General features: G+C 39.6%; 1 protein-coding gene across 1 annotated transcript in view; it reads right to left on the bottom strand.

The window, feature by feature from the left end:
• spred1 (sprouty related EVH1 domain containing 1) overlaps positions 1-14,714 on the bottom strand; it is a 29,277-nt gene extending 14,563 nt beyond the window's left edge. The window contains exons 1-2 of the mRNA XM_027011629.2: positions 14,277-14,714; positions 2,213-2,393 (exon numbers count right to left, since the gene is read on the bottom strand). Coding sequence (XP_026867430.2) covers positions 2,213-2,393; positions 14,277-14,308 — 213 coding nt within the window. The 5' untranslated portion in view covers positions 14,309-14,714. The remainder of the gene's footprint in view (positions 1-2,212; positions 2,394-14,276) is intronic.
• Positions 14,715-17,146: the final 2,432 nt, after the last annotated feature.

Below are 17,146 nucleotides of genomic sequence, written 5' to 3'. Positions count from 1 at the left end.
CTGGGCCTTCTGACTCCATGTCAGCTTGCTGAAACTATAACGATATATTGAGGACAAAGCAAACAGCAATCAATGCACACAAAACGTTTACGTAACTATTTATCTCTTTTTAAAACTGTAAATTGGTATAGAGCAATAAAATTATAAAACGTCAAGAGTTGGGATCATCATACACGCAAGACAAGTTACACAGCATTTGAATTCATGCAGAAAACTAGCCGGTCATTGTGTATAATTTGTAGCATCTTCAAAAGAAAATGCTAAAACATTATTATATGTAGCATATCTAGCTACAGTTGCTGGAATTTCGAGTTCAGGCAGAAAACCATCAAGACTTAATAACCAGCCTTAACAAGCCTTAATGACCAGCCTCATTAAGCTTTAATAACTACCCAGCTCTTGCTCCTGGTGACGCTCTACATCGATTTTCAAGGCACAGAAATCACTAGTTGTGACTAGTAACCAGCTAATCTAGCTACATTATTATAGCCAATTAGCTAGCAAGATGATGAAACTAGGTTATCAACAATTAAACAGCAATATGGTCACATTATTTCTTTAGCTAACTGGCTATATTAATGTAGCTAGCTAGATGTGATGGGTAAATCACAAGCAAGTCACTAATTTACCTGCTGTGTCCTCTCCTTCCTGACAAAGAATGCAAAGCACCAGGGAGACAATTGTTTGCTCGTGTATTTCCATCAGTCATCACTCATTGTATTAGTAAACCAATGTGCAATTGATTGACATGAAATATATTGATTGGCTTGAGTTTTGGCACAAACAGCATTTTGAGAGATTTGTGGAATTGAGCTAAACATAACTCGTGGGCATGTAAGTGTTTCAAATGTAGAATGGTTAGCAAGTTTTCAAGTTCTTAATGTAGCATGTGTTTTGCATGTGTGAGTTTTGAATGCAAATAGCATTATGGAGCATGTTTTGAATGAAAGCAGTGCTTTTATGAGCAATTAAAGTTTATTAGCGCACCGTTGTCCTCTCAAAGTGCAATATTCCTTTACAAAACATCATCTTCTCGCAAACATTTTGGCACAAAGGGGTGGCGCCTCTGCCCCACCTTGCCTGCCTTCGGAGTGGGAAGTGTGCAGCCGAAGCCCCATCTTCCTCAGCAGGCCAGCGCAACCTCCCTTTGTCTACAAAAACAGCAGCCACCCTAACCACTACAGAGCCACATATGCTTCCATTACCAGTCAAAAGCTGCACCGATTAAATTATTCCTACCTGGTAATAGCTAGGATCGCAGCCTGAGAACCACCCACCTCTACCCCTGCTTTACGAATGGCAGTGTAATTGGGAGGCAGATGAAAGGCCGTCCGTAACGTGCTTGAGGAGAACGAGAACACAGGCGCACTGGTGGACTATATCCAGCCTGTGCTGACTCATCAGAACACTGTGTGCTGCATGGCTACGCCTGTAGGCAGATCCCCTCCAACACCAGTCACTGCCATCTCTCTCACGCTCTCTGGTCTTCCTGTTCTTCTCCTGCCCACCTACAGGCTCTCACTACACTGCGGACCCAATTCAGCTTCAGTCTTTAGAGAACATAGTTAAAACACCTCTAATTAACAGGCAGCTAATGGCCAAATTACTAATGGGCTTTGAAGTAGAATCATTTAACCACAGTACATAGTACGTTTCCCCTATTATATATTTAACTGTCTGAGCAGATGAGCAGAGACACTGCTGGTGTTATTAATGTCATCAATGACAAATGATTTTCTTTAATGATTGGAAGATGCACGTGAAGACTTTAATAACATGCACATGGGCTCGGATGCTGTGACTCTACAGTTTTTTGACAATAGGGGAAAAAAAAGTCCCAGAAATGCAGACAATAATTCTTCTCTCGACTGATAACTGTTCAAATGTTCAAATGTCCTGATCTTCATTAAGACTTTTTAGGTTCATATATAAAGATAAGGGTTTGAACTCTTCAATCTGTTCTGCGATTGGCTAAGCACACTGAACTCCCCCAATCTCTTCCTGCGAACGCTTTGTCTCCGTTACTGAGGACGTCACTGTGCATCATGCAGAGAGCTACTATTTTCAGCTACCTGCACTGTGGCCCATTGCCAAGCAGCCACTTCCTGTGACGATGACCTCGCAAGTCCTTGCAAAAGACCGGAAGGCCATATCTTGCTGGGGCAGGGGCGGGGTTGGGAGTTGTTGGGGGCTCCGAGGAATGGGCTCTTACCAATTTGTCTTTGAGCCGCTCCCCCTGGATGAGGTAATCGGTGGCAGCGGGGCTGTCGGCGTCCGGGCGGCTGACTCTGTGGACTGACACGCAGCTGAGGCCTCCACCTCCCAGGGGCAACCACCCGCCGCTGGAGTCATCGCGAGTCATGACCACTGCTCGCACACGCGCATAACTGTCACTGTGGAGGCAAAGACATGCGGGAACACAGGGGCATCAGGGGCCGCAGCACCGACACAGAGGAACGGTGAGATGTGACACGAGCTTCGTGAGTGCTATGAAACACAAAGGACGAGTATGCAACAAGCCTTCAGAAAGAAGCTCTATCACAAGTGTGATCAAATCAGGCACAGACCACATGAAATGAACACAAATAAATTAGTCCCTCTTTAATGAATAGAGAAAAAGAACTCTATTTTAACCATTTTTTAAATACAACCTGTCCACACTCCACAATGCTAGATACATGTAAGAGGATTTTAAAGTTAGCTAATAATTAATAGTTTGAGCTATATATGGTGATGCATATAAAAAGACCTGACCAATCAAATCTGTTTCATATGGTGTACTGTGAGGCAAGAGAAGCCAGTGAACCTTTCGCCAAGGAGCAGTGTGTGACGTGGCCAGCCTCATGGGGCCCTTGACCTTTCACCTCCTGCAGGTTGTAAGAAGCCACTGTTACTCTGCTATCTACAGCTTCTTCTATCAGATAACATTACATCATAGTGAGTGCAGAAATGACAAAGGTCATTGTTTTACACACGTGGCTCGTCATGGATCCTGGTAACATATTAAAAGGACAACAGCACCATTTTAAAAATGGTCCTCTCAGGCCTGTGACTTGAGGCTTTTTAACAGGGACTTTCCTGAAGTGGATCACCTCTGTAAATGCAGGCAAGACCTTTATTCATTTCCAAAACAAAACACGAAATTTGTTTTTGGGGAAAAAAAAAATTTAATTCTCATGCAATTTGAGAATGAGTCCTAAACTCAATCCTGTCAGTTCCATTATGTAGTTTTGCACAATTTTCCAGTTTCCTGTTAATTAAGAAGATAAGAAAAATGATGAAACTAAGATGCACACTAATGAAATAACATAATTAAAAGTTAACCTTTTAAAGGATACCTTATGTCACTACAACCAGAAGGCAATTATATAACCAACTACCATCATAAAAAAGAGGTAAAAATAAGTGGTATGATTAAAAAAAGCACAATATGAGAAGTGGAAATTGGTAAATATGGGAGGCTTGGCTGACAGGTGCTGAAACACCTAGATGAGTTTAAAAATCTTTCTATCTATTTGAACTCTTTTCAAATCCCTGACATGCCACTTGTGCACACAATGAATCGAAATATATTCCATAAAAATATACACTACTATTGTCTTTTAAAGCACTTCAAAAAAGAAATCAAGCTCTAGAGAACAAAGAGCAGTAGAGAGACTTGTAATGGGAAGCACTGCACTTCCTTTAAAAAAGGAAGTGTTTAAAAAAAAAAGAAAGAAAAAAAAAAGAAAAAAAAAAAAAAGTGTGACCTCCCTACTACCCAACTATCACCACCACTCCACCTTCACTCCACTCCACTTCACTCTACACAAATGCACAAGCACACACTAATCACCCTCTCTCTCTCGCACGCACACACACACAGTCTCACAAACACACCCACACACACAGTCACACCCACAGTCTCGCACAGTCTCACATTCACACCGTCAGCAGTAAAGTCAGAATCAGACCCACACATTAATGAGCACAGAGGCAAAGGTTGGGTTCTCTGCCCCCTCACAGAGAGAGCAGAGTTGAGACGGAAGCAGATCAGCTAAGAGCCCAAATCAGTCTGCTGGATGACTGATTTCCTTTCCGGGGAAAAAAAAAACCCTGGAGGACAAAAGCATGAGCTGGAGTTTGGGCTTCAGAGAAGTCTTACTGAGCTCATGACGGGCTTGCTCCAGACTGAGTTAATAGGGTCACATACTCAAATCATCTGAGTGATGAAGAAAGAAGACTCTCTGATTTTTCAGGCACAATGCACACTGTCCTTTAGGAACCATAAAACAGGCTGAATTCTAAATAAACAGCACAAAAAAAGGAAGATGGAAATGGAAATAAAAATTAGTAAACCGGCTGAACTGGAATTATGGGAAATGCAGTGAAAATACAGGCATTATGAGGAATCAAAAAAAAGGTCAGAATTTGAAGTTTCATTAATTGCAACTTTTGGTGTGTGTGTGTGTGTGTGTGTGTGTGTGTGTGTGTGTGTGTGTGTGTGAGTGAGTGAGTGAGTGAGTGAGAGTGAGAGAGAAATCCACTGTGATCAACAGGAATGCACAGCTTTGGCAAGGCTCAAGTTCATCTTAGAAACCCTGAACACACCAGCAATTTCAACCCGCAGCCGTTTGTGGATGCTCCAACCATTGCCTGACTGAAGAACTTGTTCCGGTAATACCGATATCCATAATTTCCACTAATAATACAGGAAATGAAATGACAAACACAACACGGTGATCTTAGGGTTACTGCAGTCAGAGAGTGGTTGGTCTGGGACTTCACAACCATGTGCTAAATCAAGCAGCCTAGGAGGCGCTATGTGAAGAAGTGTGTGAGAGACACCCTCCCTCCAAGGCCCCAAACAGGAGGCTGGGGGATCCAGGGGCAGCCATTTCCTGCACTGACAAATGGGGAGGTGGAGAGTGGTAGGATGTGGCCTGAGACCTGGGTTCCTGCCAAGCCAACACCAAACCCCCTCCCCAACCACCACCACCACCGGCCCCGCCTCCCTCCAACTCCCCCTAAATTCACACAATGGCCGGTTCTCTGCTGAAATTTCACGTTATTGGATAGCAGGGCCGGATTTTTGTGCTCTCACAATGTCCAGGCAGTGGAGCATGCTGCAGGGGAGACACGCTCTGCAAGCAAAAGCTGGAAAAGCTCCTCTGTTCATTAGCATCAGAAAGGGAAAAATGTCACCCCTCTTTCCTGTGCTGAACCAAAGGAGGCCTGTTAGGTTCCGCTGGCCTGCTTCCTTCGCTGGGGGAAAAAAAAAGAAAAAAAGAAGAAGAGTGGAGAAGAACTGGCTGAATAATTTGCCCTCAGAGTAAATAAATGATATTTCAAACTCAGACAATCGTGATTTGGAAGACCAAAAGAAACCATATCCTATCTTGGTGACAACATCTTACTGACCTGTTAAATAATGATATAAACATTCTGAAGAACAAATCTGTATGCTGAGATGCAAATTAGAGACTTGGCAATAAATGGAGTATTATTGCAAGTACTTCCGCAAATGTAAACTTTTACATGTCAAAACTACACAGTTGGTAACTTAGAAGACATCACTGAAAGCTTTCCTCACTCCTATTCAGAGTGAGGAAGAGGAAGGTTCTCAGTAGAGGGGTCAAGCTCCACAAGGCCTGTGGAAATGCAGACTTTGTTAAGTGCTCTTCAAAAGACACCTCTCAGTGAAGCCAATATGTGGATGTTTGTGGATCATTTAACTAACTATACTGCTTACTTACCATAGATTACCATGTCAAGACACTGAGGTCCATCTAGTCCTGCCAATGGTTCCCCTTTCCTACTATAGTAGAAATAGTGCAAACAAATACTATAACACAATGGTTAAAGGACTAGCTACTATACCAAGCCAAGAATTAATTTATTACAGCAAGAGATTTGAGAGAGACCTGAGGGAACAGCCTCCAAGATGCAACACTAAATAAGAGGAGAGTTAGGTAGTACCTGACTAGTTACATTTACTTGTATATGTGGTTAATTATATACATAAATCTGTATTTTGCTCAGTTTTGGTTATTAATTCCTTGTTGTATGTAATTTATTTTAGACCAAAAGTACCTCAAAAGAGTAGAACAGCCCTGAAAAGAGTAATACTCAAATTGTTTTATTGACTACTAGTATATCTATTTGGATCAATATTGGATTTAATCAAAGATAAGCTTTTAAAAAAGTATTGTTAATCCAATGTATGGCCTGTAAATGTATTTATGTGTAATTTGAGAACTGTTCTCAGAGCATTGTAAGACTGGAAAATTTATGAATGAAACAAATGTGGTTAAACATGTACACACATTAAGCAGGTACTTTAACCAAAAAGCAATATCACACCAACAATAATTCTGAAGGAAGGGCCTTGCTTATGACTGCTTTGATTACCATTATAGGACATCATTATATAACATATGGCCCCACTACCACCCTGTTGAAGTCACTGAAGTCTGGACCTCAGTATTTTTTCAGAGGTGTATATAATAAAAGATGTGAAATAATTGCCTAAAAATAACTCCCTTTGCTGCTGCAAAGACAACACCAAGATAACAAACTTTCTCATCTGATCACCGGCATCATTTCTGTACTGTGAGGAGTAAAAGATCTTGTCATTACTACAAAATGTTTACTCAACACTGCAGTTCTGATTGTTTCAACAAACTGTACAGGCAACTCAATCCACCAAAGAGTGATACAGGTAACTAGAATTTTATTAGTGGACTGCTTAGTTCAGTGCCATTCACCCTAGATGTCGGCTGTGCCCAAAGTGCTAGCCAGCTATCATGATGTTTCTTGTTAATGAATTAACTAGCTAGCTTCCAGTGGGTGGATGGATTAACAGTCTGATAGTTATCCGATGTCAAAATGAACTTTTCTCTTGAAAGTATTTTCTTTCATTTCTATTTGTGCAAAGCGTTGACATGCATGCTAAAATGAGAGACCCCTATTTTTTTTTTTTTTTCGTTGCAAGATTATCCTAGCAGAGGCAAATAACATTTGCACGAGTTGGCACATAAGGATTGCGTGGCATTTGATAGAAAGGTAACATCAATGCTAAATAATCATTGAAACATTCCTTATTTATGGCCATGTTTGGAATGTAAGATTGCATATTGTCAATCAACACTCATACAGAATAATTCATGTAATTTCATAAACTACATATACATGGTTGAAGGCCAACAAACACTGACCTCTCTTGACTGGATGATTAGATATCAGTGGTCTCTATGCTCCTGAACCCCCATAGAAAGCTCAGTTTTTGGGCTTCTGTGTGTCTAAAAGCCTGTGTATGGCCAGGCCACCACTGCCACAAAACCAATGAAAAGCTAAAACAATCTTTTCTTACTGGCCATTTTCAGGTATGCACACATTGCAAGAAAATCACCAAGAATCATCTTTATGTATTATAAATTATGCTAACTTGCCCTGCATATCTGTGATTCTTTAATTTATCCTTTTTGCAATTATTGACACCATGCTTCTAAACATATGTGAACCCATGTGCATATATGTCCTATTGGCTATGGAGTCTACACATGGTTTAGCTGGACACAAATGGTCGGTATATTTACTAATGCCTGTTCTCAATTACTACTGACAAGCCATATATAAACGGTATACGCAAACACATAAAAAACTAATTCTGACAAGTTTTTTTTTTTAAATGACAGAGGAATTATATTACCTAATGAGTTTAACAAACCAGAGCTTCAATTTAAATAGTATCTATAGTGTTCTAAGAAGAAAGCAAGGCTATATTATTTAGCCTGAAGCCTGGACACATGGGAAAAGAGGAAACGCCACGAGCTCACCTTGAATTGCTAAAGTTTGGAACTGAGTAAATCAGCCCTATGATGTAATATAAGTGCATTAAGAGATTGAAAAAATGCGTACAAGTGAGTTCCATGATTTACACCAACACGTCCCATTTGATGCTGTAATAAATCCCAAACAGGACTACCAAAAGGAGTGAAGAACCCAGCCCAGTGCTCAGGGTATGGCGCCATCCACTTTTTGTCTCACAGCAAAATGAACCCATCCTTTTGGAAAGCAACCTCAGTGTCAGCCTTCTGGTGCTCAGCGCCGCGGCAACATGAGAAATCAAGTCCTCCCGTCTGTGCACCAAAAGCAGAGAACTATTCTCAAGCATCAATCAAGCCACATATTGAGATGATCTTAATTTAAACCGCAAGCATTTGGAAAATTAAAACCTTGCACTACGCTTGCAGAAAAAGCAGAACCGCAAATCTGGAGTGCGGCAGTGCGCCCGGGAGCTTTGATGTTGGAGGGCTCTCTTGGGATGCTGCTCTACCCGTCAGGGCAAATCGGCAAAATGAGCCACCATAATAGGAGGAGAACTACCATCACAGGAGAACCATCTGACAGGGGAACCACCTGGACAGGGGAATCACAGGGGCAGGCCCACCTGCCACGAGGCAAAGGGTTAAAGAATACAAATGTGCCTCCCCTTTTGTCTCTTCTCCAGGGTTGTTTCATCAGTATGACTCAGTGAACTCTGCTCTTTATTTTCTTACTTATGTCAGTAATTCAACAGCTCCTTCACGGTCACTTCCTGCCTGAACCAGGCCTGTAGAATGCATAAGGCAGTCAGGCCCAACTGCAGCTGCTGAGACTTAGTACAGTGCCTCCATGCTCTAGCAAGCACACCTCTGTTCGCCATGTTTCTGCAAGGTACTGTGAATTCAGGCTCGAACAAGGTTGAAATTGGAGCGATTCAGCATGTCAAATCACAGGACCTCTCGAAACCTGGCAAGCTCACTGATGAGATAAGTCATTCTTCCAGGGAACCTGACTCACTACTAAATCTGTTCTGGGGGCTGCTCTCATTTTAATATGCAGGCTTGACTGGTGGTAGGTCTCCATCAGAGAGATTTACATTACAGTTTCAGTATGTCCATGTTATCATGCTATTCATTCATTGAACAATTCATTATAAGCACAAATGCATTTGTATGCTGAACTTGTTTCAGCCACTGTAAGCATCATATATGCAGTTTATTCTGGAAGAAATAAATGTAAAATAAGAGCAGTTGATCCTTAATTATAGTATGTCATTTTTTTCTTATCATGTAAAGTTTTAAATAACAGCTGCTACTGGTTCTTGGGTCTCCACTGTGTATGCAAGACAATATTCTCTTGGAAACCATGTACATATACAAAAATCTCCTTTTTGCAGACACCTAACCACATCCACTCACTACACACACACAGGGAGGCACGGACATTTTATCCTTCTTGCTTTCAAAGAGTGTAGAGACTGAATCAAAAGCACAAGGTTTTGGATTTACATCTGTAACCTGTTACGCCTGTGGCCTCATAGGAAGGAGCAGCCTTAGCACAGCTGCGGCCCCCAGCCAGCGAGGCAAGGCCTTAATCAAGCCCAAGCCTATGCGCGTATATGCCTTTAAAGGAAGTTCAGCATGTTTGATGTCACTCTATAAGATAACACAGTACTTCTCAAATGTGATGTCATCAAATGCCAACCTCCAAAACAAAGAAACAATGCACAAGTAGTGGTAGTTTATTGGTTTAATAACACAAAAGGTGAGGTAGCTGGGGGAAAGGTTTAAGGCTAAGTATGATTAAGCTAACATAGTAGCATTTAAGAAATTATATTCTAGGCATGTGACAGGCGTTCTTTCTTTGCTCTGTTCCTGAAATAATAAAAGGAAACGAGAGCGACGTGAGGGAACTGGTTCACGTCTTTAGGTTTGACCATAAGAACAAACAACAAGCCTGCAGAACTTCCTTTTGACCAGGAAGCCCTCCCTTCCTCAAACCTCACCGATTCAAATAAAATGCTTCAAGCCTGAAACACAACACTAATCAGAATACAATATTGTAACAACAGGATAACATTCACCTCATTAGTCTCTCCATGTATTGTACTATAAATCCGGAATTTCAAAAAGATGCATATCCTTTCTGAAGGTGTGTGCCCTCTGCTCCCATAACGTCTTTGGGCCACCAGTCCTGACACAATGGCCAGTGTTGCACCATGCTTTGAGGAGAGCGCTTACCATTAAACGTTTACCCCACCTGATCACCCTGTTAAATCAGTCCATCACTTTATAAAGAGAATGTGATCTGCAATCTGCAGCCCCCTCTGGGCCTCTCTGTGGAGTCCAGGAGGCACAGTTTGCTTTACTAGTGCACCACTTGGAAGCCTTACATAAATCCTAACTCTAATGTGACTGGTGAATGGAAAAAACATAATAATCTAATTATCTTATAATCAGCCCTGAGCAAAAGTGCATCCAGCCTCTCGGTGAGAAACATTTCTGTTCATTCAGTCAGCAGAGTTGTCAAAACCACTGTCACAGGAAGTACAGATGTTGCCAAATTAAACTATGGTGTGAAACAAACACTCTGTGTGTATAAAAAGTGTCCTGAGGAAGGATGCTTGTCCAGGACACACCCTACTGTCTGACATTTGTAGATTATGGGTGAAGTACCAAGGATATCAATAAAGCACAAAGTCAACAAAGCCTGATGTCTGAAGTGTCTACATTAAGGGCAAAGTGGCAACTACTTCGGTATCTAGAACTGGTTTTATTGTACACTTTCATATATTAGAGTCCCCTCCTAAACCCAAGCTATCCTAAAATCTATGAGCAATACAAACTTTCAAAATAAAGGGGAAAAGGGCTAATTTATTTCTAAAGTGCTGGGAAACACTCTTGCTGTGCTGTGCTCTTCACAGGCCAGCCTCAGTTTGCAACAGCATTTACATTTTATTAGATGAATAACCAAGACATTTAAAAACTCTAGATCTGAGTCATAAATATCTTCATATCTTAATATCTTCACTGCAAAGTCTGCAAAAATATCAGTTTCAATTAAGATGTTCATTAAGGGCTCAATTTTGAGGCTCTCATTAGTGCTTGTTAAATGTGGGACTTAAGTTTGAGTTACAAATCTAACTCAGTCTTGCTGTTGTGCAATACATTTTCCCTATCCTACATCACTAGTACTTAACCCAATTCCCCCCAATTGATAGTTAAAGCTTGCATTAATACAGAACATGATAATCTATGAGCATTTTTAAGAGAACTGCAAAGTTTCTGATACTCAGTGGCAGCATGAATAGACAGTTGGTAGCATTACCATAAGCTGACAGCATACAAGGCATGTCATCAATCCTTAACATAACTTATAGATTTAGACTGGTAACTTGATCTACAAATGTATTATTCATCTTGTACACCAAGGCAAAACTTTGGCTTTAAAATATGTAACAATCCTTTGGACAGTGATGTAAGACAACAGCAACAACAAGCATGTATTATGTTGGAACCTGTAGCGTATCTGAGTATTTTTGCTGTTTCAGCCACAACACTTTAATTTCTTGCAAATACTGTTACACCAACGCACTGAATCAATAATTCGCAATTTGCGGCTTTTTGCTTGGCCCAATAGATGATACATATTAATAACGCACAGTGAATGAGACCATGTGCACATCATCCATGCATTACTAGTTATTTTGTGGCCTTTGACCCAACACTCAGATTAACCTACATTTTAGCCTGTGGGGTCATCAAGGGTCATAGTTCTCCATGCACATAATACAGACAGCAAAACTGGACCCCTCTGAACCATCTCTGCCAGTACTAAATATCAAAACATTTCAGTAGTTCTTATATGGCTACTGCACCACAGAAAATATCAGACACTTTCATAGTAATAAAGGATATTGGTAAATCCATAGAGCAGCAGGAATTTCTACCAGTAAGCCAGTTTTACTCATATGGCACACAGCCTTCATTTCTGAATAACCAGGGATAAGACTTTACTAAACTTCGATAATTAGTTTACTAAATCTCAATGGTGTATTGTTCAATCAAAGTTCTAAACTGCAAACCTCTTTGCTAAATCCCATGCTTTTCTACTGTAAACCAAGTTAAACTACTTACTCTATTGCCATTTTAGAGTCATTACCAATTCCACCTGTGACTGACTGATTCATCACATAATTAACTGTGCTATGCCTAAAATAATTCCAAAACAATGTTTGCAAATATGCTATATCTAAGATTACAATCTAAGATTAATCTTTTTGAGCATGAAGTTGTGATCCTGTGATCTCAACTTCTTGCAAAGAAGAAAAATATATAAATGTGTATTTATATATGGAAAAAAAATTAAAGCACACCCTCACTTAGTATATGGCTCCTAAATGTAACAGTTACCAGTGGTTACCAAACATAGCAACGCACACACACATACACACGCTCGAACAAACACACGTGCATGCACAAGCACGCACGCTTACACAATTTGCTGTATTAAAATAATGCACAGAAAATGTACACTTTTATGATATGATAAAGAGAATAATTTGGTTCATTTGGCTTTTGCAGATCTTGTATATGTACGTTTAGGGAGGTAGCGAAATGAACACTGCGTCACAGATGAGACAGAATGTCCTCACAAATGCAAAACACACTGAGGTATTCTCACTGAGGTATGCATTGTCATGACACAGTACACTGTAGTTGCCTTGCGATATCACTCATCTTTCACTCAAAGAACAGTCATAAAAGGTGAGTTTTATTTATATCAAAGAAGAGGAAATATTTTAAATGATGACATCTTGCTTTTCCTCTTTTTATTCCCATCTCAACAGGCATTGTGCAGAAGCCATGGTACCAGAGAGTCTTAACCATGCAAGAAAAACAAAAGACATCAACATATCATTCCAGTGTGAGAGCAACATCCAAAAATCTATAAACCCCATCACAGTCTGACCTATACTTCATCAGACGAAAAAAAAACAAAAAATAAAAAAAAAACGACAACAGCAAAAGCAACTTACATAATATTTGTGGAAACGCATGACTAGTTTAAGGACAAAGACTTCCTACAATCTATCAATGGATCTGATACATGAGAAAAATCGCGAGAGAAAATTGGCGTTTCAATGATATATAAGGCAAAGAAAAATCTGTAGTGAGCATGTCGTAATTTAGCGCAGCCACCAAACCCTGAGCTAAAATGATAAAGGTTATATAGATTTATAAGATGTGCCAAACGTATTTGTCATGTGACAAGTATGCTAGCTATAATCTTGGTTTGAACCTCTGTTCTGTTTGGAGACACAGTGTACAGTACAGCTGAGTGTGAATGAGCACCCAGGTACTTTATGAATGGAGGCGGTCACGTGGTCGCAGCACCTCCCGAGCAGATTCTCTCAGTGACTGTCAACAAGCGCTCGCAAGCGATCAGCCCATTAAAAAAACATGGATATGCAGTGAAAAATAATGCCAACACAAAAATAACGCCACTTTTTCTTATATTAAATGGCAAATACGCTCTCCTATACTTCAGATTAAGACCAATTCAGGGGCCAGAAGCTGTCATTTTGGCATTTTTATGAATGAGGATTGTGATATGCAAATGAGAGTGATTGAGAAAAATATGGCGTCCATAGCTTCTTTGAGCCTGACATTGCGGTAATGAACACGCAAACAAAAATAAATACCCTGGATTACACGAAAACCTGAATAACAACATATTTGTTGAAATAAATCTCTTTGTGCAGACAACAGCAAATATGGTACACCGTGAGCTACAATGTTATATTTAGCTAGGGCAGAAAGGCATTTACAGAAGGGTTCTAATCGCTGTATTTGTACTTATGGTGTCATTTTTTTGCAACTTTTCTACGGTTCAACGCGATAATGCTCGCTAAGTATTTATCAAAATCCATTATATTGTCACTGGTAACAGCTACATGGTTAATATTATAAATTTGATATTTCTAATACTTGATGGGTTTCTTCGGTACTAACTTCTCGGATTTATGCGTGAACGTCGTGTAACTGCACTGCAAAGAAACCAGGTGAATATGATCCATACACAGCCCATCTGGACTCGTGGATTTTTCAGATGCTTACGTGAGAGCTGAAACAGGCCTTCAAACTAAAGTACGTAGGTTTTTTTTAATTCCAAATGATTATCATACACAGACATACAAAACGTTCTTTGCTGAATTACTAGACTAGCGTCACTGAGGTTATAGCGTTAACTAACCTATAATGATGGTCGTGAAGTATTACATCGCCTTGTCTAATTCATCAAACTGGCTCAGTAAATGTCCTGATCCCGTCATCTTCCCGCAGTAGCTTGTAACGAATACACAGCTAGCAAATCTAATCCCCAAATCATGTAGACGGTCATCCCGTACAATCAGAAGATCGAGCAGGCATCATTGGGTCCAATAGCTCAGGAATTGTGCAGATACTCACTCGTTGTTTGGATTTGCTGAATCTTCGCTCATTTTTTCTCACGGGGATCCAAATCCTGGAAGTAGCATCGACGACGCAGTCAAGGCGGGGAAATACACCGCAAAATTCACCATTTTTGTTCGCATCAGAAGGCAGTTATTCATAAAACAACTGTCTAACGTTACAGCGGTGCATGCTTCGAGGCTCCCACAAGCGAATTCAGAATAAGAACAGTAACCGCAACCACTGATTTGTATCTTCCCAATGAGTGAAATCCATCTGTAACCAAGTGTCCATCCTCATTATCCCCTTCTGTGAAGATCGACAAATTCCAAGTATGTCTTAATCGTGAAAGTGTACAAAAATATACAATTCCGAACAATTTTGTAACCGGTTAGCTAGCGATCGAGCTACTGCCTCGCAAACTTAGTTTTAGCCAACACTTGAAAATAGAAAACACCGTGGCTTCCGCTATATATACATATATATATATATATATATATATATATATATATATACACACACATATATATATATATATATATATATATATATATATATATATATATATATATATATGTATATACACACGTATCACATATATATATACATATATATATATGATATCATTGACAGACTCATGAAGATCGAACACAAATTCAGTATCTTTTTTTAACTTAAAATTCACAAAAAGGAAAGAAAAAACATGCAAAAGATTAGATTAATAGAATCTCCTCGGGAAGTTCAGAGGATCTGTTCTACACGAACTCCATTTTCAACTCAGGCAATGCACATCGGAAAACTGGGCGGAAGCATTGACCTCATTGCTCCGCTGAAATCCTTCCGCGATAAAGCGCAAATAAAGCATAGTTAACGAACAGTAAAATATTTAAAATGACTGACATTACTTGTCCTTTTACCTATATAAAGTAGGTTCCTTAGTGTCCTCATGATCATATTTGCTAGTTTCAGGAACGATAAGATTTTCCTAATAGTTACTTTCAAATAGTCCCATCAGTTCCAAAAAGAAGTTTCCCCATGCAGGCAGAATGGGGAAAGCGCGAGAAGAAGGCGACATGGTGATGCACGCGACAACTCTGGGGCACACTAAGTGTCTTCCATCCAGCAGACAGTCATGTTAACCAGACAGGCTACTTTTAATTTTTATGTTTCTAGACAACCCATGGTGACCATTACGTAAACATTTTTATAAACGAGAGAGAGAGAGAGAGAGAGAGAGAGAGAGAGAGAGAGAGAGAGCATTTAAAAGGAATAGATTTCCTTTCGTTTTTTTAGTCTTGGCTTCTGATAATTTGTGTGGTCTCAGAACTGCGGAGCGGAAGTGGTCCGACAAAGCCAAATGAATAGCAACTTTAAAAAAAGCAGTGCCTTTGAAATCAACAACCCTGCTCTGATGTTTATCTAGTGGGATCCATATGTAAAGTTGCATAGAATGACAGCAAATCAATACATCTGAATCTGCTTACTGTGCGCTGAAGGCAACGAATACAATTACTTTAATTTGAGCAATTCTTAATCTATGCAAATCTGTGATGTAGTGTATAGTCAACTTTATTTTACTTAGATAATCTCATTGAAATAAAGCGTTCCCTATTAAATGGAAAGAATAGATAGGTTTTATTAGGCTCTTGGCTATACTGGACAAACTTTGACAAATTTGCATAAGACAGTGATGATATGACTATTTTCCAAAGGGCTATGAGGCCAAAGCAAATTTAGTGGCAAATTATGTAAGGGTTTTTGGATCTCTTCTGTGTGGAACCTATGAAATCAAACCAAATGACTCTGCTTGGTTGTCATAGTGACGGTATGTTATATGAGATGTTTCTTTGTGTTTCTCTGGCTTAGGGTACAGTTAAAGCCACAAACCTTAGTTTATGATAGGCAGAACCAACTGATTCTTAAAGACATACTGCCGTTTGGAACATTATGTTGTGTTGCTGTCTGCATCACCATTTAAGTAGTTTAAGGGCCAGTTTCTGACACCCAGACTTGACCTATATGTAGATAAAAACAGAACAAAACAAAACAATGGTTTATGTTTGTCACATCATGACAGTCCAAAGCTAGGTTTAATTCATGTCTGGGAAACCAGCCTTCAAAGTATAAATATAATGTAAAGTTCAGATATTAATCTACTCTTTATGTGCTTCTCAAAACATACTTGTATTGGGGCATAAATGCTCTTCTATTCAGATAAATTAAAAGAGATTTTCTTCCACAGTTTAATTTTCCATTATGAGATATAAATCTCAAATATAGTGGCTCTAGTAGATATCTCCCCCTTATTAGAAATACAATGACCATCTTTGACATTTTCAGACAACATGCTTCTATCCTTCTGAGTATGCAGAGTTCTGGAAGTCAGTCTGCTTTCTCATGCCACAAATATGGATGTTCATGCATTTCCTGTGTTGATCACACAGCAAAACATACCAAACACAGGGCCACAGGATGTTTACCTCAGATATGTCTACCAACAAACTTCCAACAGAGGTTTTTTTTGTTGTGGTTATTTAAAAATCATAATTTTAAAACAATACTAGAGTAATCTGAAGTAACCCTGAAGATTTTAAAGTATATTGTATTGTCTATTTCTAAAATAAGTAAATAGATTTATGCATTGCTATATTACCGAGACAGTTTTATTGTTTATTTAACTTGGACTTCTTTGATTTAAGGTGGTAAATTGTTTAAGGTGGTAAATGTGTTAAGGTGGTGCTGCTTTATAAAAGTGGTCTAGCTGTGATGCCAGTCAGAGGTTGCATTGTATTGTGCACTCTCCATTATGCACTCTCATCAGTCTGTTTAACCTTGTCAGTCTGTTTAAACCAAGCACAATGAAGTGTTAAATGCTCTGGAAGATTTCT

Source organism: Electrophorus electricus, chromosome 13 (genome assembly GCF_013358815.1).
Source record: "Electrophorus electricus isolate fEleEle1 chromosome 13, fEleEle1.pri, whole genome shotgun sequence".
NCBI lineage: Eukaryota > Metazoa > Chordata > Actinopteri > Gymnotiformes > Gymnotidae > Electrophorus > Electrophorus electricus.
This window is presented reverse-complemented; position numbering and strand designations above follow the sequence as displayed.